Below are 27,220 nucleotides of genomic sequence, written 5' to 3' on the forward strand. Positions count from 1 at the left end.
GGAGTTGGTTGGCTAGGAGAGTGTGATTTTTCTCTTCAGTTGTTTCTCTTTATTCTCTTCTCCTTCTCTTTCTGTTCTTCCTCTCTATTCTTTCATTCTTACTTTTGCCCTAGAATTGAACCAGTGCTAACCGAACCATTAACACATTCCATCACCTTTCTTTCTTTCTTCTCAGAAGAGTGTGCCACTTCACTCCACGTCATTGTTATATCAGTCCTTGAGAAGCTTTGAAAGAGATAAAAGTGTTTTTACCTAGTGTGCAACTTTTATCTGTATAGTCTCCACTAGTTCTTCATTTGACCTATACTTCTCGTTGAAAATTCTTGCATTCCATTCCTCCTATACAGTTCATACCACTACTGCCCTAACTGATTTCCACATAACTCTTCCTATTTTTGTTGGCTTCCTTAGAAAGTTTGGGTTCAAGCTTAGTACATCCTGGGGAGTACCTCACCTGCAACCTAAGGGAGAAAAAAAAAGCAAAAAAAGCAATGGATCAGTAAATGGGGTAGGGATTCACCATTTGCAAAGCAAAGAGAATATACATGGGGGAGGCATTTATTCGACCTTCTCTTTTGAAGCATGTCACAAGCGTTCACCTTCCCAAGAAAAACCTTCTTGTAGAGAGCATGGATTTTTGGTGGAATGAGCGTACTCCATATCTCTTTCACCAAGAAATTCTCTCTCCCAACAAGAGTTTGCACAAGAGTATTGAAAAAAGAAGCATAGATAAAGATGCCATCAGATGAGGTAGACCAAATTCTAGTGTCCTCCAAAGATTGAACCAAGAAGGCTGACTTAAGTTTGTCTAGCAAATGAATAAGGGATTCACACTCATTATCCCTTAATTCTCTCCTAAAACCAAAGTCCCAACTCAATCCAAAGTGAGAAAAAGTGACAGAATTTGATATATGTTGTAACTTGTAGTCAGATATTGAATAAAGAGAACAAAAAGGAATATCGTCCAACCAAAGATCTTCCCAAAAGAGTACCCTAGAACCACAACCCACGTCAAATCTAATGAGATTAATAAAGATCGGATATACCTCTTGTATTGCTTTCCATGGAGAGCTCGAGGTTGATGTAGGAGCTACTTTGCATCCCAACTATTGTTCATCAGCCTATGAATGCTTTCTATAACCTTGTGTCATAGCCCATTTCTTTCCAATGGAAACCTCCAAAGCCACTTTCCTAATAGAGAAGTATTTCTTTGAACTAGGTTCCCTAATCCTAGACCTCCCTTTTCCTTTGCTTTACTAACTTGTTCACTTTACTAGGTGGTCTGTATTTTTCCCCAGGCTCCTAGAAAAAATCCCTCATAAATTTCTCTAATTGCCTACTACCCTAGTTGGAATTCTAAAGGTGGACAAGAAGCAGACTAGTAGGTTTGCTAAGATTCCTCTAATTAGGGTTATTCTCCCACCTATAAATAAGTAATTCCTCTTCCACAGGGCCAACTTCTTTGTAAACCTCTCCACCATTGGCTTCCAAAAAACCTTGATCTTGGATTCCCTCCGAATGGTAGCCCTAAATACTTCAATGGCCATTGCTTAACCTCAGAACCTAGAATCTTAGCTATCACTTTCTTACTTTCATCTTCCAAGTTAATCCCTGCCATACAACTCCTTCCCCAATTTATCTTCAATTTGGAGACGGATTCAATGGAACTAATGAGCACTAGTAAATTTCTTATATTCTCTTGATTCCCTCCCTCATAGAATATGATGTCATTTGCAAATTGCAAATGTGTAACTATCACCTCAAGTCTTCCTATCCCCCATCCTTTAAACAAGTTGCTTTGGTTATCCTCCAAGATCATCCTACTTGGAACATCAACAATTAAAGTGAAAAGGGAGAAAGGGGATCTCCTTGTCTCAAACATCTTTTCGTTGGAAAGTAATCTCTAGCCACACCATTAATCATGAGCGAGTACTGTGTTGAGCTTGAGCAACCTTTCATCCACATCCTCCACTGATCCCCCAATCCAATTCTCCCTATAATTTCTAGAAGAAAAGACTAGTCCACAAAGTCATAGGCCTTCTTTAAGTCCAACTTACACACCAAACCCTTCCCTCTCCTCTTCTCTATTACACATTCATTTGCTACCAATATCTGATCTACAATCTGTTTCACAGAGGCACCTTGATGTTGTGAGATAACCTAAGCTAATACTCTTTTTAGCCTCCCTACTAAAACTTTTGCTATGACTTTATAAAGACTTCCCACTAGAGATCATTTTGCTATTATTCAAATTGAAGGAGTGGAATAGACTATAGAGATCATTTTGCTATTGATAAAAAAAAGAGATCATTTTGCTAGAGTAGAGGAACAAAACTTGAATCTAATCACTCAAATTGAAGATCTGGAATCACGAGGGTTGTTGAATGAACGTGATAGAGAGTTGAGAAGGCAGCTGAAAAAGGAATTGGAAGTTGTGTTACTAAGAGAGGAGATTTGTTAGCAGTAGAAATCAAGGCATCAATGGTTTAAGGAAGGTGATGGGAATGCTTACTTTTTCCATGATTTGACAAATGGACGACAAAGGAAAAACTTTTGTAGCCAAATTAGAATTAGAAGGGGAGGTAATTACTAACTATAAGGAAATAGCTAGAACCTTTGTCATTCACTTCAAATCCTTTTATGGAAGACCTTTGAATGAGAGGTTACCTTCGGAAGGGTTGGAGTGGCCAAGTTTGGGAGAGGAAAAAGCAAGCTAGTTGGAAAGAAGCTTTGAAGAAGAGGAGATTAAAAGGGCAATGTTTTTGATGGATAAATTTAAGGAATCAGGCCCAGACGGGTTTACAATGGCCTTCTACCAAGATTGTTAGAATGTACTAAAAGATAATTTATGTGAGGTGTTTAGAGAATTTGCAGATAACAACATAGTGAGCTTGGGAGTCAATGCCACTTTCTTGGCCTTAATCCCTAAGAAGATTGATGCTACTCACCCCAAGGACTTTAAGCCGATTGGCTTGGTGACTAGTATCTACAAAATCCTAGCTAAGGTCCTTGAGGATTAAAGAAGTTCTTCCCTCCTTAATCGGCCAAGCCCAAGGAGTCTGTACAAGGGAGACAAATTATAAACCAAATCTTGATAGTCGATGAGTGCCTAGAGGAAATGAAAAAATCCAAAATGAAAGGCTTTGTATGTAAGCTAGGTCTAGAAAAGCCCTATGATTTGGTGAATTCGTAGTTCCTTCACAAGTCTTGAGAAACTATGGTTTTGGAGATAGGTGGTGTAACTAGATTCATGGTTGTGCCAATTCTTGTCATTTCTTTATCTTGGTTAATGGAGTGGTAAGGATTTCTTCACAACTTGTAGGGGTGTAAGACAAGGGGATCCTCTCTCACCCTCCCTATTCACTTTAATAGCTAATGTGCTCAGTAGAATGATCTTAAAGGTTGATAGGGAGAATATAGTAAATGGGTGGAGAATAGGTAGGGATGGAGTTTTAGTTACCCACCTTCAATTTGTAGATCATTTACTAATTCTTTGTGAAGGGGGAGATCTTGAGAAGGTGAGAAAACTAATGTTGGTGAAAAGATTTGAAAGGACTTCCAATTTGAGAGTCAATCTTGAAAAGAGTAGTATGGAAAGTGTAAATTTGGAAACCAAAAGGTAAAGGCTATTGTGGGATTCTTAGATTGTTCTATATCTACTTGGCCTATGATCTACTTGGGACTTCCATTAGCGGCAAACCCTAGGGAGAGTAGCTTTTGGAGCCCGGTTGTAGAGAAGTTTGAAAAGAGATTGGTTTCTTGGAAGAAGAGTTACATCTCTTTAAGGGGTAGAATCACTTTGATTAGAGCCACCCTTGATAACCTACCAACCTACTTTATGTATATCTTTAGGATTCCTTCTAAGGAAGCTAAGAAACTAGAGAAATTGATGAGGGATTTCCTTTGGGAACCAAGGAAAAGTAGGAAGGATCATATTGATAAAGTGGGAGGTGGTGTGTAAGAGTAAAGAGGAGGGTTGGGAATAGCCAAATAGGGAATCTATTGCAAAAGAACACAACATTATTAGGGAAGTGGTTGTGGAGGTGGCCACTAGAGAGAGGAATTATGGCATAAGGTGGTAGGAAGTATTCATGGTCACTCAGAGAATGGGTGGGATTCTAGAGTATCTAATAGGCAACTTTGGCAACACCTTGGAAGGAAATTCATAGTATTTTCCTCAATTTCATAACCTTGTCAGGTATGATGTGTGTGATGGTAATTCGATCCTTTTAGGGGAGTATACTTAGGTTAAAGAGGCTCCTTTGAAAGACCTTTTTCCTTCTTTGTTCACTGTCTCTTAGTATAAAAAAGAACCTTTGTCAAAATTCTTTTCCCCTTTGGAAACTCCTATGGCACCAATTTGGGATTTTGGGTTCCATAGAGGGTTAAGGGATGAGGAGATTGAGAGTCTAACCCATTTATTGAGTCTTCTTGATAAAGTTTGCACACCTTTGAACCAAACAAAAGGATTTGGACATGTTGGCCCTTTGGTTTTTTTGCTTGTTCTTTAAATCCCTTTGTCATTATTCATCTCAACAAGCTTTCCCTTTTAATGAGGTTTGGTGCAAGCCTATTCCTCCTAAGGTTTTGGCATTTTGTTGGGAAGTGTTCTATGGAAAAGTAAACACCTTGGATAATCTACAAAAAAGGAGACCTTATCTTTGTATCTCACCTAATTGGTGCTCTTTGTAGGTCTCATGGTGAGGACTATTATCATTTACTAGTTTCCTGTTCTGTTACTATAGAGTTGTGGGATTGGAAATTCTTGATCATTGGGGTGTAAGTGGAATAGGCCAGCAAAAGTAAGCATGCTTTTTGATCTGTCTACCTTTCCACTCTCTAGCAGATGACAGGAGAAGGAAGAACCTGATCTCCAAATTGGTAGTAGATGGAGTTGAGTTTGTACATCAAGAGGAGATTGTCGGGGCCTGTGTGGAGCACTTCAAATCTATTCTAAGAAGGCCTGTGTATAGAAGGGTGTGGGTAGAAGGATTGGATTGGCCAGATGTAGGGGTGGAGAATAGGAGATGGTTGGAAAGAAGCTTTAGTTTAGAATAGATTAAGGAGGCTGTATTTTCTATGGATAGAACAAAAGCTCCAGGGCCGGATGGGTTCACAATGGCTTTTTATCAGGACTGTTGGGATATTTTGAAAGATGATCTTTTGCGGGTGTTTGAGGAGTTTTTCAGGAGAGGAATTGTCAATCCGGGTGTGAACTCTACATTTATAGCCTTAATTCCAAAAAAGAAAGATGCTTCCCACCCGAAGGATTTTAGGCCAATTAGCTTGGTTAATAGCTTGTATAAGATCATTGCAAAAGTGTTGTCTTTGAGGCTGAAGAAGGTATTGCTAGATATCACTGCACACTATCAAGGAGCTTTTGTGAATGGAAGACAAATTATTGATCAGATTTTAATTGCTAATGAGAGTGTGGAGAACTTTAAGAGGGATAAGAAGAAGGGAGTGGTCTGTAAGTTGGACTTGGAAAAGGCTTATGACTTGGTGGACTGGGACTTCTTGAGGAAAGTTTTGACTAAATTTGGGTTTGGGGCTAGATGGTGTAAGTGGATCATGGGTTGTGTCCGGAATTGTCATTACTCAGTGCTAGTGAATGGGATAGTGGTAGATTTCTTTCCAGTCAGTAGGGGTATAAGACAAGGAGACCCCCTTTCTCCTTTCTTGTTCATTCTAATTGCGGAGGTTTTGGGGAAACTGATTCATAGAGCAGATTCTAGGGGGCTCATTAGAGGCTGAAGAGTTGGGAGGGTGGAAACCCCCCTTACTCACCAGCAGTTTGCTGACGACACGGTTCTGTTTTGTGAAGGCGGTAATGTGAACTTTATCAGGAATTTGAAGTCGGTGATACAACTGTTTGAGCAAATGTCCAATTTGAAGGTTAACCTTGGGAAAAGCTGTGTTGTGGGGGTGAATTTGGAGGAGGGAGAGATCAGGGAGAGTGCTGAAGTGCTGGGGTGTGAAGTCTCGGGGTGGCCTTTGAACTACTTAGGATTGCCTTTAGGTGATAATCCCATGAGAGAGAGCTTTTGGAACCCAGTGGTGGAAAGGTTTGAAAAAAGAATGGTTTCCTGGAAAAAGAACTACCTCTCTCTTGGTGGGAGAATTACACTTATTAAGGCTACGCTTGCTAATTTACCTATCTATTTCCTGTCGGTGTTTAAAATCCCAATGAAGGTTGCTAATAGATTGGAGAAGCTAATGAGAGATTTCTTGTGGGAACCGGGAGAGGAAAAGAGGGATCATAGAGTTAGCTGGGAGATAGTTTGTAGGAATAAGACCTGTGGTGGTTTGGGGCTTTGGAATATTAGGAGAAGGAATATGACTCTGTTGGGAAGTGGTTGTGGAGATTCCCTTTGGAGAAGGAGAAGCTATGGGCTAGAATAGTAGCAAGTATACATGGGCTGGAGCATAATGGATGGGATGCTGGAATCAGAGCTAGGACCACAAGCAATTCTCCTTGGAAAGCCATTCATGACCTGCTACCAGTTTTCTCCCCTAATATCAGGTATGATTTGAATTCCAGTAACTCCATAAAATTTTGGGAACAAACCTGGGTGGGGAGTGCCCCTCTAAAGGATCAGTTTCCTTCTTTGTATGCTCTTTCTGATTTGAAAAATGAGCCAATCTCGTCCTTCACCACCCCGTCCTCTTCCACTTCTGGGATTGGGTGGAACTTGGTTCTAAGAAGAGATTTGAGGGACTCAGACTTTGACAATATTTTGAGCCTTATTGCACTTCTTGATAACGTTGTCTTAGACCCCACTAGGGCGAATTCTAGAATTTGGACACCTACCCCCAACGACATATTTTCTTGTGCTTCTTTCTTCAAAGTCTTAAGTCAATCCACCAGTCCTACCTTCTCCCCTTTTCCTGTTGATGAGGTTTGGTGCAGAGCAATACCTCCTAGGGTTGGTAGTTTTTGTTGGGAAGCCTATCTGGAAAGAATCAACACTGGTGATCTACTCCAAAAGAAGAGACCCAATACTTGTTTGTCACCTCAGTGGTGTGTTCTTTGTAAAGCGGATGGGGAGACTGTTTTTTACCTACTAGTGTCTTGCCATTTTGCGAGGTCAATTTGGGAATGGGCTTTGTCCCTATTTGGATGTAGTTGGAATCCTCCATCAGACTTGCAGGGCCTTTTTTCCCCTTCTTTTTTCAGGTGGCGGATAAAAAGGGGAATGGAAATGTGGAGAGGACTAAGGGCTGCAGTATGTTGGACACTTTGGGAAGAAAGAAACTCCAGGATATTCTCAGAAGCTCAGAGAGGAGCAACAGATCTGAGGGCTATCATTCATATTAGGGCGGTATAGTGGCTGAAATCTTTGGAGCTTTTCACAGATTACACTGTGGATGACATGCTGAGGAAGTGGGGTGAAATTGCAAGTTGCACACAGACCAAGTCAGTAATGAGTGTGGCTTGGACCCCTCCACCTGGTGGATTCGTGAAACTAAACTTTGATGGGTGTAGCAAGGGAAATCCGGGACAATCGGGTATTGGGGGTGTTTTTAGGGATGAAAATGGGGTCATTTCTGCCATGTTCTCAGGCCCAATTGGAGTGGGTGACTCCCTTAGAGCTGAGATTTTTGCAGTTATGGAAGGAGTCCAGAAAGCTAAGGAGTTGAACATCAGGAAACTCTTAATTGAAGGGGATTCAGAGGTGGTGATAGGGTGGCTGATTAAAGATCACAATGGCTTATGGAAGTACAATAATGAGAGGAGGAAATTCAATTGGCTGGTGCGGGAGATGGAAGTTAAGATACGTTGGGTTAAAAGATCGGCTAATTCCCTAGCTGACGGTTTAGCTAAACAAGGGGCAGAAAGGGATTCATTGTTTTGGGCTAAGCTGTAACTATAGTGTGTTTTCTTTCTTTTTTTCCTTTTCTTGAGGTTCTTTGTTGCTCTTGGAAGATAAGCGTGTTTGTCTTCCTATTGTAAATCTTTTATTGATGAGATAATGAAAGTGTTATTGATCAAAAAAAAAAAAAAGAATAATGTGGAGGTGTGCAAGAGCAACTTTGATATGGACAATGTGGAAAGAAAGGAATGCCAGGATCTTCCAAGAGGAGGAGAGAAGCCAACAAAAACTGAAGGAGTGTATTTTGTGTAGGGCTATTTTGTGGCTGAAATCCCTGGATTTATTTCATTAGTTTTGTTTTGATGATCTCTAGATGAATTGGGCAGCAGTGGTAAACTGCTCCTCTCCAAAGAGGAAGATGTGTGTGAGTTGGGCACCCCCTCCTGAAGGCTTTATAAAACTAAATTTTGATGGCAACAGTCAAGGTAATCTAGGTCCCTCTGGGGTGGGAAGGGTTCGAAGGAATGAATGTGCAAATGTGGTTCTCTTATACTTTGGGGACCCTTAGGTGTGAGAGACTCCATAAGAGCAGAATTACTAGCTGCCCACCAAGAGGTGCAGTTTTCAATACATCTAGGAGTGGAACAGCTACTAACAGAAGGAGATTCCTAGGTGGTTGTGCAGTGGCTACAAAATCCAGAGGCTGTGGTATGGTGTTTTAAGAATAAACTTCAGAAATTCAAGTAGCTGACAAGAAGTCTGTGTGTCTGGGTGGGGAGATCAGCAAATGCTATGGCTGATAGTTTAGCCAAGCAAGGGGAAAACAGAGATAGTTGTATTGGGCACCTTTATAGTCTGTTTTTGGTTTTGATTGTTTGGAGAGGTCACAATAAAATATTGGTTCAATGCCTTATCCATATTCTAATAAAATATCTTCATTTATCAAAAAAAAAAAAAGGTTCAATGCCTTTGCAATGAAGCTGTCGAGGACTTGAGGTAGTTAGGGAAGAAAGGTTTTGTGTGTATGCTGGATTTAGAAAAGGCTTATGACCATGTTGATTGGGGTTATTTGAGATTGATCATGACAATCATGGGTTTTAGTAGGACAGATCAGTTGGATTATGGGGTGCCTTAGATTCACTTATTTCTCAATCATTATAATATGGTGTGTCAAAAGGGTAATTCAAGGCTGTTAGAGGGCTGGGACAAGGAGATCCTTCCTCACCTTTGCTCTTCATTCTTGTAGTTGGACTCTTGGGTTGATTTCTAAGAAGAGCTGACGATAGGGGGTCTACTATAGATCAGTTGGATTATGGGGTGCCTTAGATTCACTTATTTCTCAATCATTGTAATATGGTGTGTCAAAAGGGTAATTCAAGGCTGTTAGAGGGCTGAGACAAGGAGATCCTCCCTCACCTTTGCTCTTCATTCTTGTAGTTGGACTCTTGGGTTGATTTCTAAGAAGAGCTGATGATAGGGGGTCTACTATAGGCTTCAATATGGGGAGAGAGACGAAAGTGGTTTCCCATTTGCAATTTGTGGATGATACGATAATTTTGGGAGAATTTAGAAGTTGTTAGGATTTTAGAATCTTAAAAGAATTTTTTGAAATTGTGGAAAAGATTTCAGGTTTGAAAATGAAGTGGAAAAATTTAAGCTAGTGAGAATTTATTTAGGAATTGAGGAATTTGAGGAGTGTGCTAATACTGTGGGGTGTGAAGTCAGAGAGTGGTCATTACCTTCGGGTTCCTTTTCTTGTGCCTCCTTCTTTGCTTCCTTGTGCTCCTCTCCATTGCCTGAACCTTTTCATAACAAGGAAGTTTGGTCCAAACCTGTCCCTCCTAAAGTTGGAGCCCTTTGTTGGGAAGTCTCCCTCGGGAAAATCAACACTTTGGATGTTTTGCAAAAAAGAAGACCTAGTCTTTGTATCTCTCCTAACTGGTGCACCCTATGCAAAGCTAACAAGGAAAGTTGCTACCATATACTAATCACTTGCCCTTTTGTTGTAGGCCTTTGGGAAAAACTTTTTGATCTTTTTGGGCATAGGTGGACAAAACCGGTGCAGATTTGCAATCTTTTTGATCCTACAACTTTCAAGGGGCCAAAGAGAAGAGGAAGAGTTTTGTGGAGGTGTGTTAGAGCTGCTTTGGTGTGGACTGTGTGGGAGGAACGAAATGCTAGAATCTTTAATGACAAGGAGAGGGATCAAACATGTGTGTTAGAAAGTATCTTATGTAGGGCCATAAGTTGGGTAAAATCCTTGGATCTGTTTTCCACCTACACTTTCGATGACATAAGGAGAAATTGGGAACAACTAGCTAAAAGTTCTACAATCAGAAGCAAGCCGGTGGTGGATTGGAAGCCTCCTGATGCAGGCGTCATTAAACTAAATTTTGATGGCAGTAATTTGGGCAACCCGGGGCCATTTGGAATAGGGGGAGTCTTCAGAAATGATGAGGGTCAGATTGTAGCTCTATTTTCTGGTCCTATAGGGTGGGGAAACTCTGTAAATGCAGAACTCCAAGCAGTGTTACAAGGAGCAGAATATGCAAGAGAGTTGGTAGTGGAGCATTTAATGATTGAAGGTGATTCCAAATTGGTTATTGGATGGCTAAAAGAACCAGAGACGGCAGCCTGGCCGTACAGGGGGGCTTTGAGAAGATTTAAGTGGCTGACTTCAAATATTTCAGTCACAGTTCAATGGGAAAGAAGATCAGCAAATGGGCTGGCAGACCTTCTAGCTAAATAAGGAGTACATAGGAATCAGCTCTTTTGGGCTCAATTGTAAGCTTTATGATGTAGTTTGGAGGCTGCACCTCGTGCCTCTTTGTGGGTAATTGTATGATGAATACTTAGTTCTTTATTAAATAAAGTTTTCATTATCATTATCTATAAAAAAAAGTCAGAGAGTGGCCAATTAAATATCTAGGGTTGCCTTTGGGAGGTAGACCTAGAGAATCAAATTTTAGGGAGGTGATCATTGAAAGATTTTCTAAAAAATTGTTGTCTTGGAAAAAGAACTACATCTCGTTGGGTGGAAGGCTTACTCTTATTAAATCAACTTTCTCTAATTTGCAAGTGTATTTTTTTCCTCCTTATTTAGGTCCCCATTGATGGTAGTTAACAGAATTTAGAAGATAATTAGGGATTTTTTGTGGGACCCAGGGTCTTAGAAGAAAGATCATTTGGCAAATTGGTGTGGGGAGACTTAGAAAAAGAAACATAGCTTTGTTAGGGAAGTGGTTCTGGAGATTCCCAAAAGAGGGCAACACTTTGTGGCGTTTGATAATTAGAAGCATTTATTTTGGGACCCAGGGTCTTAGAAGAAAGATCATTTAGCAAATTGGTATGGTGAGACTTAGAAAAGGAAACATAGCTTTGTTAGGGAAGTGGTTTTGAAGATTCCCAAAAGAGGGCAACACTTTGTGGCGTTTGATAATTAGAAGCATTTATTGTTTGAATCCTAATGGGGGGACTCTTGCTTGCCTAGAAAACTCACCCTTAAATGTCCCTAGAAAGCAATAATGACCTTTTTGCCTATTTTCTCTTGTTACATTAGATATGATCCTCAATTGGGAATCATGGTATAGTTTTGGGGAGATTTTTGATGCGGTGATTCACCTCTTTGCATTTTGTTCCCAAGGCTTTACAAATATATGTCATATAATCCCAACTTGTTACATATATAGTTCACTTTCCTTGAACTCAAACCTTTTGTGAACAAGTCTGCCCAATGATCACCCGAACTAACGTGCTCTGTGCTTATCTCTCCAGTAAGGACTTTCCCCCTTACAAAATGGTAATCAACCTCTATGTGTTTTGTCCTCTCATGAAAAACCGGATTAGATGAGATGTGGATTACAGCTTGGTTGTCACAATACAATCTTGTAGGTTTGCTCATTGAGAATCCTACTTCTTGCAGAAGATTTTTCAGCCATACTAGTTCACATGTGGTGTGTGCCATGGCCCTATATTTAGCTTCAGCACTATTCTTTGCCACAACAGTTTGCTTCTTACTCTTCCTCATCACTAGATTTCCTCCAAAAACGTGCAATAACTTGTAGTGGATCTCCTGTTAGACACCGAGCCTGTCCAATCTACATTTGTATACCCAACTATCTCAAGACTTCCTCCTGGCTTGTATAACAACCTGCGACCTGAAGCTCCCTTCAAGTACCGTATAATTCTAAGAACTGCATCCTAGTGAGGTACTCAGGGGTTTTGCATAAATTGGCTCTCCACACTAACGACAAAGGAGATGTCTGGTCTAGTAATGGTTAGGTAGTTCAGTTTCCCCACTAACCATCTATATCTTCTAGCATCATCAAACATTTCACTTGCATTACTGCTCAACTTAGCATTTGGTTCCATGGGTGTTTCAGTTAGTTTAGCACCTAACAATCTTATTTCTTCCAATAGATCAAGAACATATTTTCTTTGGCACAAATTTATACCTTGTTTCGACCTAGCAACTTCTATACCCAAGAAGTACTTCAACTTCCCAAGATCTTTTGTTTGGAAATGGTCTTGCAGGAAGGCCTTTAGCCTATCAATCCCTAGTCTGTCATTACCAATTATGACTATGTCATCCACATAAACCACTAATAAAATCTTTCCAACTTCAGAATCATAGTTGAACACTAAGTGATCGACCTGGCATTGTTTCATCCCGAAATCGTTCACCACTTCATTGAACTTCCCAAACCAAGTACGAGGAGACTATTTCAGCCCATAAATTGCCTTTCTGAGCCTACACACCTTACCACCCTCCCCCTGAGCAACAAACCCCGGTGGTTGCTCCATGTAACCTCTTCCAAAAGATTATCGTGGAGGAAGGCATTTTTAATGTCAAGCTGAAACAAAGGCCAATCATACATAACTACCAAGGAAATCAAGACACGAATTGAACCAATCTTAGCTACAGGGGAGAAGATTTCCATATAATCCACCCCATACAATTAAGAGTAACCCTTAGCAACCAGTCGGGCTTTCAACTGTTCCACACTACCATCTGGTAAATATTTAACAATATACACCCATTTACAACCTAGAACATGCTTACCTAGAGGAAGAGTGGTGTGCTCCCATGTGTGATTGTGTTGAAGAGTATAGAGTTCCTCCTCCATTGCTTAATGCCACTTCGTTGAAGAGCCTCCTGGACATCCTTGGGTACATATAGAGGATAATAAAGAAACAAACTAGTGATGTGAAGTGGAAAGATGAGAGATAGAAACATAATTGGATATGGGATGTAAGGTACAACTACGTTTACCTTTCTGCAACACAGTGGGATGATCATGGTCAGAAGAGGTAGGCAACCATGGGATAGGAGAAACTACAGGATCCACAGACGAGGTAGAATCCAGAGGAGGTACCATTGTCTGTCGATGAGTATACACATGTCGGATCAATGGTCGTTCAATAGGAATTTGCACTGGAGGAGGTGAAGGCTCAAGCATAATAGGAACAACTGGAATGGGATCACCAATGGGAAGAGGAAGAGGGATCAATGGTGAAGAGGTTGGGACACCAGGACCTTAAAAGAATGACATGGACTCAAAAAAGGTGACATTAGGACAAGCAAATGAGTTTGGAGTAATAGGATTGTAACACTTGTACCCTTTTTGGGTCTGAGAATAGCCAAGAAAGATACACTTAATAGAACGTATGTCCAACTTGTCTAAACCAAGGCCCAGATTATGAACAAAGCACACACACCCAAAGACCTGGGGAGTTAATGGAAATGGAGATAAAGTGGGGAACAAAATAGAAAAGGGAGACTGGCCATGAAGGATGGATGGGGGCATCCAATTAATGAGAAAACAAGCCATGAGCATTGCACCACTCCAAAAACGTTTAGAGACATTCATATGATGAAGGATAGACCGAGTAGTCTCAAGAAGATGACGGTTCTTTTGTTCAACCACCCCATTTTGTTAAGGGGTGGATGCACACGAAGTCTTATGAATGATACCATGTTATTCCAAATATTGTTGAAAGGAAGTAAGAAAGTATTCTCTGCCCTTATTTGAACAAAGAATTTTTATTGGAACACCAAATTGCGTACGTATTTTAGCATGGAATTTTTGAAAAATAGAAAACAATTCACTCATTTCTTTCATTAAATAAATCCATGTCATCCTTGAACAATTATCAATAAAATGACAAAATACTTGTAACCATTATAAGACTTAATTCTAATTGGACTCGAACATTTGAATGGACTAAAGCAAAAGGACCCAACATACGACTATCAACCCTGGGACTAAAGGAAATCTGATGGTGTTTCACATACTGGCACGACTCACACTGCAAAGAAGACAAATGACTCGAAGAAGAAACTAGTAGCTTGAAAGCCTTGAGAGATGGATGTCCTAGTCGACAGTGCCATTGGAGAGGAGTCAAGGAAGTCTGAAGTGCAACTGAAGATCCACCACTATCAAGATAATACAATCCACCAGCTTCATGCCCTCCACCAATCTTCTTCCCCGTCTTAAGATTTTGAAAAACACAAGATGAAGGGTAAAAAGTGATAGAACAATGAAGGGCCTTTGTTAATTTACTAACAAACATAAGGTTGAATGGAAATTTGCGCACATATAGAATAGAGGATAAAGAAAGAGATGCAGTATCAACATTACCAACACCACAAATAGGAGAGGAAGAACCATTGGCTAGGGTAACAGTTTGTGATGTGGAAGTTTGAGAGAGAGAAGAAAACACACTTGGAGTCCTAGTCATGTGATCAGAGGCTCTAGAATCAATAATCCAATGAGAAGGTTTGGATGCCAGACAAGTCATACTTGAATGAGCAAGGGTAGTAGTGTTCTATTGTGAAGTGTCTTGAAGGAACCTCTCATACTCATCTCATGGTACACTCATCATCTCCTTCCCAGAAGCATATGCAGATGTAGAATGTGTTTGATATGTCAGTTGATTACCACTCACATCACCACTACCAGCAACCGCATGGTTAGCCCATGTGGAGGGTGGGCCATGATCATAACAGAAATTAATTGTATATCCTTCATTGCGACAATGTGTACATTTTCTAGTACCACGGCCTCCCCCCGAGTCATGACCTCCACCACTTCCACTACCATGGCCTCCTCGAAATGCATGTCCTCCCCCTCTATTTCCACGTCCACCTCCTCTCGCTACAACAAACATTGATTTGTCAAAAGTTGTGGTACTCTTTGTGGGTCCCAGGGAAATCCTACGGAGCCGAGCAAATACTTCCTCAAGTGTAAGAAGAGCAGAACCTTCCAATATTTGTGCTCTAACTAGTTCATATTTTGATTTCAACCCCACTAAGAACCTGGTTACATCAAGTTGCTCCCTTTATTGTTGCTGAATTTTGGCATCTAAAGTTAGGGGATGATAGACATTAAGTTCATTCCCGAGGTTCCTCATATTGGCATAATACTCTTCAAGGGTTTGCTTTCCTTGTTGTAAATTAAAATACTCCTGATAGAGCTGATATACATTCGTAGTATTGTCCTGTCCAGAATAAAATTGCTTTACATGTTCACATATTTCCTTGGTTGTATCTAAGAGCATAAAGTTTACACTTACCTTGGGTTCCATACTGTTTCATAATCATGTCATGATTTGGGCATCCTCTTGCTCCCAATCATCAAACCCTGGAGATTCAACTTATGGTTCATCCTCCTTTACATGTTTTACCTTCCTCTTCGCCTTGAGAAAAACCTCCACCGACTTAGCCCATGGCACATAATTTTCACCATTAAGTTTAATTGATGTCATCTACACACCTAAATAGTCTAAGGGGATCATCACACTAGATTTATGATCACTACCACCATCTCTGGTTGCTGCCATGGTGTTCTCAACACAGGAAACTATCAATTGTCCTTCCTAATTCTGAATTATCAACCAACCAAAAAAAAAATCATTGTTGTTTAGTCAACACTGCTACAATCTATACATCACCTCACAACACTCTCTCCACCAGCCGCCATATAAAAAAAACTACCACCATTCAGACATATTCGGTCATCTCCTTAAAAAAAAAAAATCTCACACCACTACTGTTAACCAACCACCATAACTTCAACAAACAAGGAAAACCCCTCCTGAAATTGCTTAGTAGAGGATCTGAACCACCATACACATGACCACACGAACACTAGGGCTGTCACTCATGGTGACAGCAGTCTTAGAATCACCAACCTAGAGTTGTTGCACCTTCCTAACACCTGTAATGGAGATTGTGGTGTGAAGAAACTCCCTGATGTACCATTTTATTGTAGTCCTTATTGTATTGTTTCTCTTATTTATTATTATTTTCACTTCAGCCCTACAAGGGCCTCTCTATAATTTCTTTAATTTCACTTTCTATATAAAGGACCCTTTGGGGTAGGGTCGAATCATCCATTCTTCATCCCCAGAATTCTTTGTTCTGCTCTGGGTCTATTGACATGGTATCGGAGCAGGCTGCTCTGTAATTTCTACTCTTTCCTTGCTCATTCGTTGGGCATATTAAGTTTTTTTGTTCTCAAGGTGTTTCGGCTGGTGTTAGGGCTGTTCTCTTTAATCCTAACCCTCGTTCCTCTTGAAAGCTTTTGTTTGGAAGGATTTTTGATTGGCTGTTCGCCCAAAACCTTCTTCTTTCTCTTAGAAAATCAGTGGAAACTGACAAGTCTTGGAGGAGTTCTGGTCTTCTCTCTTGGGCGGCAGCAGATTTGTTTTCTTCCTCCATCTGTGTATTGATTTCTCCAGGGCGGCAACAACTTTTCTCCTTGTGGTTCAGTTTTGAACAGTCACAGATTAAGGAATCTCAACAGTCTAGCTTCTTCCTCTCTCAACCGCAGCAGTTTGAACCTAGTTTCTTTTGCTTCTGAATGAGGAACTTCAACAGACATCAGGTCCTCTCTTCAAGTTGATCTGGAAAACTTCTCATTTCAGGTTGTGGTGCATCACACTATTGTCATAATCGACTGCTATCAGTCCTTGGAACCCTAATTTTTGTGCTGCCCTAGGGTATTTTCTTCTTTGGTTATCAGTCCTTGGAACCCTAGTTTGTGCTGCCCTAATTTTGTGGTGCTTATTAGAGGATTTTTTATTCTTCTCTAAAGTTTCCTTCTGAAGTTGCCTTGGATTTATCTGTATTTCATGCTTCAACCCTCATTTTACTTTTTTGAAGAATACTGTGTTCGGCTTAAGTAACTTTCTGCCTTGTTCATTGCTGATTGGAGTGCTTTTCCAACACCAATGCTGCTATTTTGGGTTTTTTTTTTTGCTCATTTATGATGGCTGAAAATGTTGATTTTCTCCCTGTAAAATTTGATGGAACTAATTACAATATATGAAAGTTCAATTTTGATTTCTATGTTGAGGGAAATGTACTTGAAGGTTACTTGAATGGGACTGTATGTAAACCTGATGAGGCTGAGCTGATAGTAAAGCCTATACACAATGGAAACTAGACAACGGAAAGTTAGTCTCCTGGATTTTGAGCTCCATTGTGCCTCACATTAGTGTTCCTATGTGAAGACTGAGGACTGCCTATGAGATGTATGCCTATTTGAAAAAGTTTTATCATCAGTCCAATATGTCATGGCAATACCAGATTGAATCTGAAATCTTTGTTTATTGCCAAGGGACAAAAAGATACAAGAATACTATTAAAGCTTTATTGATCCCTGGGATGAATATGAACTTGTTCATACTGAACATTCTGATCCCGTTGAATGTGTCAAGTATTTGTAGAAACATTTTGAAAATAGGAAAGTTAACCAGTTTCTCATGAGGATGAGACCTGAGTATGAAATAATCAGGTCAAATATTTTGAGTTGAGGAACTCTTCCAGAATGTATGCACATATTGCAAACAACATGGACATATCATTCCAAATTTCGTCCACCCAAGGGACCCATGAAGAAGAATCAACCACAAGCTTATCAGGCGTTTGAGGGACGAGTGTCCGATACCCCTATTGCCAAGGGAGAATCCTTTGCTTCCATGAACAAGGAAGAGATACAAGTGGTATCCTCTGCCATCTCATGTGCCTTTTCTGCTATCGGTCTATTTGGAGAGTTCTCCGGTTATTGCTCTTCTTCCTCTCACGTTTGGATAATTGATTCTAGTGCTACAAATCATATGATTGGCCTATCCTAAACGTTCAAACATACTGTCTGAGACCAACCATAAACATATCGTCACTGTTAATGGTGAGAAACTTGACATCATTGGGAGTGATGACTTGTGTATCAAACTTTCCCCCTTAAATTCCTTGTACCTTGCTAAAACCTTCCTTGTTCCTAAACTTACTGCCAACCCTATTTCAGTTGGTCAATTAGTTGATGAAGGTCATATTCTAACATTTTCCTTTGATGGTTGTTTGATTCAAGACCAGTGCACTGGGAAGGTGAAAGGAAAGGGGTGTAGGATGGGTCGTTTGTTTGCATTGGAATTTGGGAAATCTCCATCAGCATCATCCTCTGCTTTTTTGAACTCTTCTACATTGAGTCTTGTTTTGAGTCAGAGAAACTATGTCTGGGATTTGTGGCATAAACACTTGGGCCACCCAAATTCTGAAAAACTTAAATACTTATTTGAGTCTGGTTTTATTAAAACTAAAATTCCTTCTATGAAATCCTTTGATACATCTTGTGTTTCATGTTGTTTGAGTAAGAGCCATATTTTACCGTTCACTCACCGAGCTGAACATGCTACTTCGTCTTTTGAAATTATTCATAGTGATGTTTGGACTTCTTTCTGAAAAACTTAAATACTTATTTGAATCTGGTTTTATTAAAACTAAAATTCCTTCTATGAAATCCTTTGATACATCTTGTGTTTCATGTTGTTTGAGTAAGAGCCATATTTTACCGTTCACTCACCGAGCTGAACATGCTACTTCATCTTTTGAAATTATTCATAGTGATGTTTGGACTTCTTTCTGTTGTTTCTCGGATGGGATACAAGTATTTTGTGCTATTCATTGATGATTATACCAGGTACACTTGGATTTATTTTCTCAAACACAAATAAGAAGTTTTTCCAACATTTTCATTGTTTCATAACATTGTTCAAGTTTGTTTCCAAGTGAATGTGCAAACCTTACGCTCAGACTCAAGGGGAGAATAAAGTGATGGAGAATTTTTGGCTTACCTGAAACATCATAGCATACAAGTCCATCGATGCTGCCCAGACACCCCTCAACAAAATGGTGTGGCAGAAAGAAAGAATGGTCACATTCTCAGTGTTGTAAGGACTCTCCTACAAGAATCACATGTGCCTCCCACATTTTGGGTTGAGGCCGCTAGCATTGTAGTATATTTGATCAATTGTATCCCATCTTCTGTGCTTGCTAACATTTCTCCTCATCAAAAGATGTTTGGATCCCACCTAGATCTTTCCCATCTTCATGTCTTTGGGTGACTATGCTTTGTTCATCTTCCTCCTCGTGAACGTTCAAAGCTTTCAGCTCAGTGTGTCATGTGTGCTTTTGTTACAATCCCTCAGCACGTCGTATTCGTATTTCTCAAAATGTGATTTTTCTTGAGCATATCTCCTTTTTTTTCAGGAATTGCCAAGTTATCTGCACCCTCTGTTTCAGTTTTGCATGATTTTGAACAACATGATACTCCATCATCCACTACTAAGAAGGAACTTCTCATCTTCTCTCGCAAGTGGGTTCGTGGTCCAGCTCCTATGCCTATGGTTCTGCTATGGGCCTGTTGACATGTGGCAGTCCTGGAATCACCAAAAAGGGTTTCCGAAGCCTTCTACTTTGTGTAACCCAGATCGCAGCCCTGAAAAAGGAGAAAAGAAGAGGAGAGATCACATGTCCAGGAACTTGGTCCAATCATGTTGTATAGGGTTATGTGCTATATTGATGGCAACCTGATTATCACAGTACAACATTAGTGGTTTATAATAGCTAATGCCCATTTCCTCCAATAGTGACTGCAATCATCACCAATCACTACTATATCATTCACATAAACAATCAAGTAAGTGACAGAAGTAGGTCTACTCTTGACAAAGAGGTTATGATCTGATTGTATTTGGGTATTAGCCAAAACTGACAAGGGCTGCCCAAAACCTCTCAAACCATGCTCTAGGAGATTGCTTAAGACCATAAAGTGATTTTCGCAATTTACACACTTTCCCTACATCTCATCACCATGCATTCCAGGAGGAAGGGACGTGTATACTTTTTCATGCAAATCCCTATTTAAGAAGGCATTCTTTACATCAAGTGAGTTGGTTGACTACCATCAAAAGGATTCCTACCTGTACTCTGGTTCCTTGAATGTAAACTTTCATTGAGTGGTAACAGCTTCCTGGTACTCAGAATTCTCACCCACAAGACACCATAGAAAATTTCCTTGGTTTGGAAAACTAGTTTGACAATGATCAGAAGAGTTGTACTATAGAGCAGTCCCAAACTTTTATTTTTTAAGATTTTACTGTGAAATGTCCTGACTCTTTCCAAGCCCATTTTCTTTATCTGTGCCAGAATATTCAACATTTCTTTATGTAACAGACCTAGTAGGTCTGTCCTTTGCTGAATTTCCTTATCATTTAGATTTCTTCTGAAACAGGGGTCCCCAAGTGACTCCATTTTCATTCAATTCATTGCATTCCTCAACCAGGGCATCTTTATCTTGGGCTATTTCATATGAAGTTGGGAATAGAGACTCCAATGATGATTCCCCACACCGTTTTTCAGTCCAGAACCGAAACCCATTCCCCTTTCCAATTTAATGTCTTCGGAGGAAATCATCAAAAGCTTTTTGGATGCCATTCCATACTGCACATCCCATAGGATTAAGAGTTAGCCCTGTGTTCCAGCTTCTATTACTCGACCAATATTTGCATGCAATCACTTGCCTCCATAAGCTGCTAGTTTCCTCGTTAAATCTCCAGAACTTTTTCCAATTTTCTCACAGCCAAATCCCCAGATTTTCTTCAGGAGTAAACTTTGTTCTAATTCATGAAGTGAAATTTGAACTTGTCCTTCCATTCAGTCCATAGAAAGTTCCCCAGCCTTTTTTTCCAAGTGTTTGCCACCCTGTAGGGTAACACACTTTTAATTAGGGTGAGTTTTCCACTTTTTTATAAGTATCTCAACAGGCATATTAGTAAAATGTATCAATATGAATAGTATTTTAGCAAGGCACATGCCTTGTCATTTTTGTTGCCTAGGTAGGCTCCCAGCCAAAGGAACCTAGGTTACCTTGACAACTATGGGCAAGGCTTGGCTGAGTGGAGTTGGTTAAGTTAGGAGGTTGAAAATGCTTTAAGTTAAATGTGTTGGTGATGTTAAAACCAAGTTGAAGGTTTCTTCTTAAAAGGGGAAATGTAGCCAAGGAGGTGAAGCTATAGTGTCCCTCGAGGTGTGGTGATATATGATCAGGTATAGAAGGCTAATAGGACATACTCTCAGTTTATGTAGACTTGATAGCTTTATTCATTTATAAGGAATATTCTTTATTCTGAAAAAGTAAATACCTTTCCCACTTTGATTACTTTGTTCTTCAGAAATATTATAATTATTTCTATCAACGTTAATTGTTTTGTACTCGCACGATAATTTTTGAGATACTGTATTGTGGTTAACTTGTGTACTTTCATGTTAATATATATGAATAGGAAATTATTCTGAGCTGATAATAATTTGATGCCTTTTCCTTCTTTTATTAGGTGGGCTATTGTATATCTTGCTCAAATGAAACCGCTAATTGTTCCAATTCTTAGTGAAGGAGAATGAAGTGTTCTGTCAAAGAGATATAATGCTCCTAGCAGATAGACTATTGTATAATGAACCGGTAATGGAATGCCATTGAACATGCCTCGTATTTAGATGGTGGTATTATTGGAACCAAATTGGTTTTTTCCTAAAGAACCTTGAATTGGCCTGCAATTTTGCTTTTAGAGCTATCTACATTATATTTTTCTCATTTATTCCAGAAGCTCAAGTTTAATCGCGCTCTGTAACAATGTGAGCTTACATAGTGTCAAATTTCAATCAAATAATTGATGGGAAATAGAATATTGTGCTTTGACTACTGATTTGTTCCGTTGCGCTTGCTGCACAACTGTTGATGAGTTTTGATAAATTCCTCGTACAATGCTGTCAAGAAACCATATTTTGTCATAGCGGGTTTATTTGTTGCCTTTTTAATTTAATGATGTGTTCGGACTATAATCTTCCTTGGTATCATGGTTCAAAGTAATCGTACGATATATCGGTTTTCAGGGTCACTGAGAACTAAATACAAAGATTTAGGGGGTTTCTATGCATTTAAATGTTAGAAACCCTCCTAATACAACTATCCTTGAAGGAACTGAATAAAAAAAAAGTATCAATTGTATTAGATACTGAATGACCTCGAAGGGAAAAGAGATCCTAGGCTTTATAGCTTTGAGAGGTGGACCCAATGTTCCCATCCTACAATTTGCAGATAATTGCATCATCTTTGCAAAAGCCAATATGGATAATGTGGTTAAGATCAAGGGAATTACGGAAATTTATTCTAAGGCCTCTGTTCAGAGCCCAAATTTTGTTAAATCTATTATTTTCTTCTCTAGGAATAATCATAGAAGATTCTAAAGAATTTTAACAAATATTCTAAAAATCTGTAGAAAAAAAAAGAGATTTATTTGGATGCCCCAGTTATAGAAGGAAGGGTCACTAGAGGAACTTTTAAACAAATAGAGGAAAGAATGGATACGAAGCTTGCTGGTTGGAAGAGAAGCCGGCAGAATAACCCTTCTCAAAGCTTCTCTAAGTACTCCTTCCTCAATTCCTTATGAGAGATTTCAAGCTTCCCAAGGGTACAATAGACAGACACAATAAAAAAGGAAACAAAGAGGCTTCAAGAAGCAAGGAAAAAAGGGCTTAAACTTACTCAAGTTGGAAAAGATTTGTACCTCCAAGATTAATGGAGGATGGGGAGGGAGTAAAGAACCTGAAATGGACTAATGCAGTCAGTGTTGCAAAATTGGGATGGAAAGTACTCGCTTAACCGATAACTTATGGGTCCAAATTGTCAAAGAAAAATATTTGAAAAGTATGGACTTGTGGGAAGGTATATAGATATATATCTTGGGCCTAGAGGGGAATATTTGAATTCAGAGAGATTCTCAAAAAAGGCATCAACTGGAAGCTAGGTGATGAGAAATCTATTAGATTCTGAAAAGATGTTTGGTTCGGGAGAGATAAACTAGAAGACGTTCTAACCAACTCCCAAGTTAGACAGGACATTAAAGTAAATGATTTCATCAATGATAATAACACATGGAACAAGGAAAAAATTCTTCAGGAAACATCTCTGGGGATATGGGAAAAAATTTGGGCAGTCCTCATCCCGTCGAATAAGAGGACTGATACTATAATTTGGAACCCAAACCCAAAGGGATACCATACAATGAAATCGGTCTATAGACATTTTGAGAAAGAGATACCGAAGATAATAGGGACAGTAGAATGAAAATCCAATATTTCATCTTCTTGCCTTTAAAAGGAAAAATCCTAACAAATGAAAGACTCAATAAATGGGGAATAAGGAGCGATGCAAATTGCCCTTTCTGCGGAGAAATAGAGAATATTAACCATCTATTTCTCCTCTGTGTAGATGCCCAAAACGTTTGGACAAATTTAAATAATTATAATCCAATGCCTCAGCAAAATGACCAGTTCACGGATTGGTGGTTCAATATGGAAACAAAAAGTAAAGGAACAAACATAATCGGGAATGGGGATTTAGAATTGGTGGGATCTGCCATTTGGCATATCTGAAAGAGAAGAAATGAAAGAATTTTTAAAAATGCCCTAGTCCCTCATAGACGTATTGTTCAAAAAAACATTGATGATTAGAATGAATTAACGAAAAGCAGTCCATCAACCGTAATGGATAAACAACAAAAGAATACAAGTTTGTCCATAAAATGGGCCCACCCAAGTAGTGTGGGTATATGAAGATTAACTTTGATACCTCGAGGAAGCCTAATGGCAAGAATGCAGTTGGGGTGACCATGAGAGATGAGTTTGGAAGGACGAAGTGAATCAGTTGCAAAGATATAGGTGTTTGTACCATCAACGAAGCTAAAGCCTGGGCGGCATTGGATGTTGCGAAGTTGGGGTCTCTGAAACATGGAGGAGAAGCTTTGAGGCACGTTTGAAGATACTGTCTTTAGAACGTTGTTTGCCTCCACTCAGTTTCATTGAGTTTACTATTGGGTTACAAGCAAATCCATTCTCAGGATACAATAGAGTCTTGGGCGAGAATTTGCAATCAGCAAAGTTGAAGAGTCTCCGAAGAAACCTTCTATGAGACTAGCAAACCGGATTGAGAGAGAGAGAAAGAAAAAGTGATTTTCGAAATTGTAGTTTCTAAAGAGTTATGAAGAACAGGAAGGTGCTGGTTCAAAGAAAGGCACCTTGAACAGTCACAATTTTAAACATTGTGACTGTTTAAAAGGTAGTTAACAGTTAATGACTATTAACTTTAAATTGTGCCCCTTGATCACATCCGATCGAATCGTGGTCGTTGATCACATCAATGGTCAGCATCGCACCAAAAAGCCAAAGCAACCATTCGCGAGCCATGCAAAGTGCGAGCAAAGTGCATCTCTAAAGTGCTTCATTGCGTCGCACACACGCGCGCACATGCGTGCGTAGTAGCAAGCCTCCATACTCTCCTCTTCTATTTCTAAGGAGTGTAAATCAACTTCTATTAAAAAACTCAAAACAAAACTTATAATTTTCCAATGTGGGACAAGTTCAAAGTTGGTCTTAGTAAGAGAAAAGCTATTTTTTAAAACAATTGTGCAGGTGCAATTTCTCATGTAATTGACCAATCAAATCCATTGGATTTAATCTCTAATGAGATTAAAATCCAATAGTCCCCCACATTGATTGATCAATTACAAAGGTCTCTCTCAATCCAAATACTATGACACAATTATGCATACAAAAGGTGTTTAACAACTTAAACATTTTATTAGTATAGATATCTCAGAGCCTTGTCAAAGCATAGCATACATCAGACTTCCTATTGCACTAGCATACTCAAGTTGTGCAATTACTCTACCAAAATTTTCTACTAGCTTTATACTAGAATCATATGATGTGCTATATTCTTTAAACCTTAAACGCTTAAATTTCTCAAGGATTCTCTCAATGTAATGTGATTGGCTTAATGCATAACCCCTACTTTGCTTTTTAACTTTTATTTCCAAGATGGTATCTACTTCTCCTTAATCTTTCATCTTGAAGATAGAGGATAAATAGTTTTTTGTTTCATTTAAGCCAACCATATTAGTACCCACAATAAGCATGTCATCAACATAAAGACATACAATTACACATAAGGTTCAAAGTAATGACACGTATTGGCCCGTATCGGTCGATACGTATCATTCCGGGACCCCACCGATATGCCCCTATAGTGGGTGTATCGGGGGTCTGACCAGTTCTGGGGATGGAGGAGACCTAAACCGGCCCCCTTGAACTGGTTTCAGAAAAAATAAAACAAAAAACAAATAGTATCGATTCACCCGATACGTCCACACCAGCATATCGGACGTATCGATATTTTGAACCTTGATTACACCACAATTTTCAATAAATTTTGAATAAATGCACTTATCAACACTGTTGTGTTTAAAACCAAAAGCTATAATGCAAGAATCAAATTTCTCATGCCATTGTTTGGGTGCTTGTTTTAAACCACATAGAGATTTAACCAATTTATAGACTTTCTTCTCATTTCTAGGAAGAACAAATGCTTTTGGTTGTTCCATATAGACTTCTTCATTTAAACCGCCATTTAAGAAATCAGTTTTAACATCCATTTGATGAACATATAAGTGATAAATGGATGCTAGTGCTACAAGTGTTCTAATAGAGGTTGTTCTAGCCACTGGTGCATAGGTGTCAAAATAGTCAATCCCTTCCTTTTGACTGAACTCTTTGGCTACCAATCTAGCCTTAAAAGTTTGTACAATTCCATTAATATTGTATTTTCTTCTAAACACCAATTTGCATTTGATTAGTTTTGATCCTAGAGGCAAGTCTACTAGTACCCATGCATTATTTGACATTATTGAATCCATTTCATCATTTATAGCTTCCTTCCAAAATGCAACATCTCTAGAGGTCATGGCTTCACTGTAGGTCTTTGGATCATTTTCAATGTTCACTACAATGGGTATCTTATTTCAAATCTTCTCTATTAGCCTCGACCAAAAATACACTTGATTGGTGTTTCTCTGTTCTTTGTCTTTGACTTCTTCTAGGTTCTATTGTAGGTGTTATAGTTGTGTCATTTCTTCTTTCAGTTTCATTATTGCCAATGAGTATTGAGATCTGAGTTTCTCTTCCTAGTTCTCTGTCATTTTCTGTGGATTCATTTCTTGTGGATTCAGAACACGATTTATTTTCAAAGAATTCAACTTCTCTAGTTTCAATAATTATGTTGGACTCTAAATCTAGAAGCCTATAGGCCTTGCTATGTTTTGCATATTCAACAAATATACTTCTTTTTGCTATGAGTCCTAATTTAGTTCTTTTTTGGTCTAGAACTCTGTAGTATACTAAGCACCCCTACACTTTTAGGTATGCTAAGTTAAGATTCCTTCATATCCATAGTTCATATGGACACTTATTATTAACTCTAGAAATAATTCTATTATGTAAATGACAGACTATTAGGAGTGCTTTCCCCCACAAGTTCAATAGTGCATTAGCTTTCATCAACATACAATTTATCATTTCTGTAAGTGTTCTATTTTTCCTTTCAGTCAGGCCATTCTGCTAAGGGGTATAGGGAGCAGAACTCTGATATATTATTCCAAACTCTTCACAGAAAGAATTAAACTCATTTTTAAAGTATTCAGCACCCCTATCACTTCTAGGGATTTTAATTTAATTTTCTAATTGATTTTCAACTTCAATTTTGTATAGTTTAAACATGTCAAATGCTTCCATCCTTAGTTCTCATAAGGTATACATAGGTGTATCTAGAAAAATCATCTATAAACGTTATGAAATATCTCTTATTTTCTCTAGTTAATACACCATTGAGTTCACAAATGTCAGAATGAATTAGTTTTAGAAGTTGAGAATTTCTCTTAACACTTGGAAAATGTTTCTTAGCCATTTTAGATTTACACATATCTCACACTTATCATTTGATTCATTACTACAAGCACTTATACCAAGTTTATTCATGTTCTCTATGGATTTAAAATTCAAGTGTGCTAATTTATTATGCCATAAAGAGAAAGAATCAACAATATAAGTAGAACACTTTCTTTCATTAATACTTAATTTGAACATACCATTACAACGATATCCCTTTCCAACAAGCATCACATTCTTGGATAGTGTTAGTTTGTCGAATTCAAAGACAACTTTGAATCCCCTC

General features: G+C 39.0%; 1 protein-coding gene across 3 annotated transcripts in view; it reads left to right on the top strand.

Moving 5' to 3' along the window:
• LOC104593842 (ATPase, V0 complex, subunit E) overlaps positions 1 to 21,856 on the top strand; it is a 54,439-nt gene extending 32,583 nt beyond the window's left edge. For all 3 annotated transcript variants that reach the window (XM_010253866.2, XM_010253867.2, XM_010253868.3), the window contains exon 4: positions 21,492 to 21,856. In XM_010253866.2, coding sequence (XP_010252168.1) covers positions 21,492 to 21,558 — 67 coding nt within the window. In that variant the 3' untranslated portion in view covers positions 21,559 to 21,856. The remainder of the gene's footprint in view (positions 1 to 21,491) is intronic.
• Positions 21,857 to 27,220: the final 5,364 nt, after the last annotated feature.

Source organism: Nelumbo nucifera, chromosome 5 (genome assembly GCF_055504915.1).
Source record: "Nelumbo nucifera cultivar China Antique chromosome 5, China Antique-T2T, whole genome shotgun sequence".
NCBI classification, from domain to species: domain Eukaryota; kingdom Viridiplantae; phylum Streptophyta; class Magnoliopsida; order Proteales; family Nelumbonaceae; genus Nelumbo; species Nelumbo nucifera.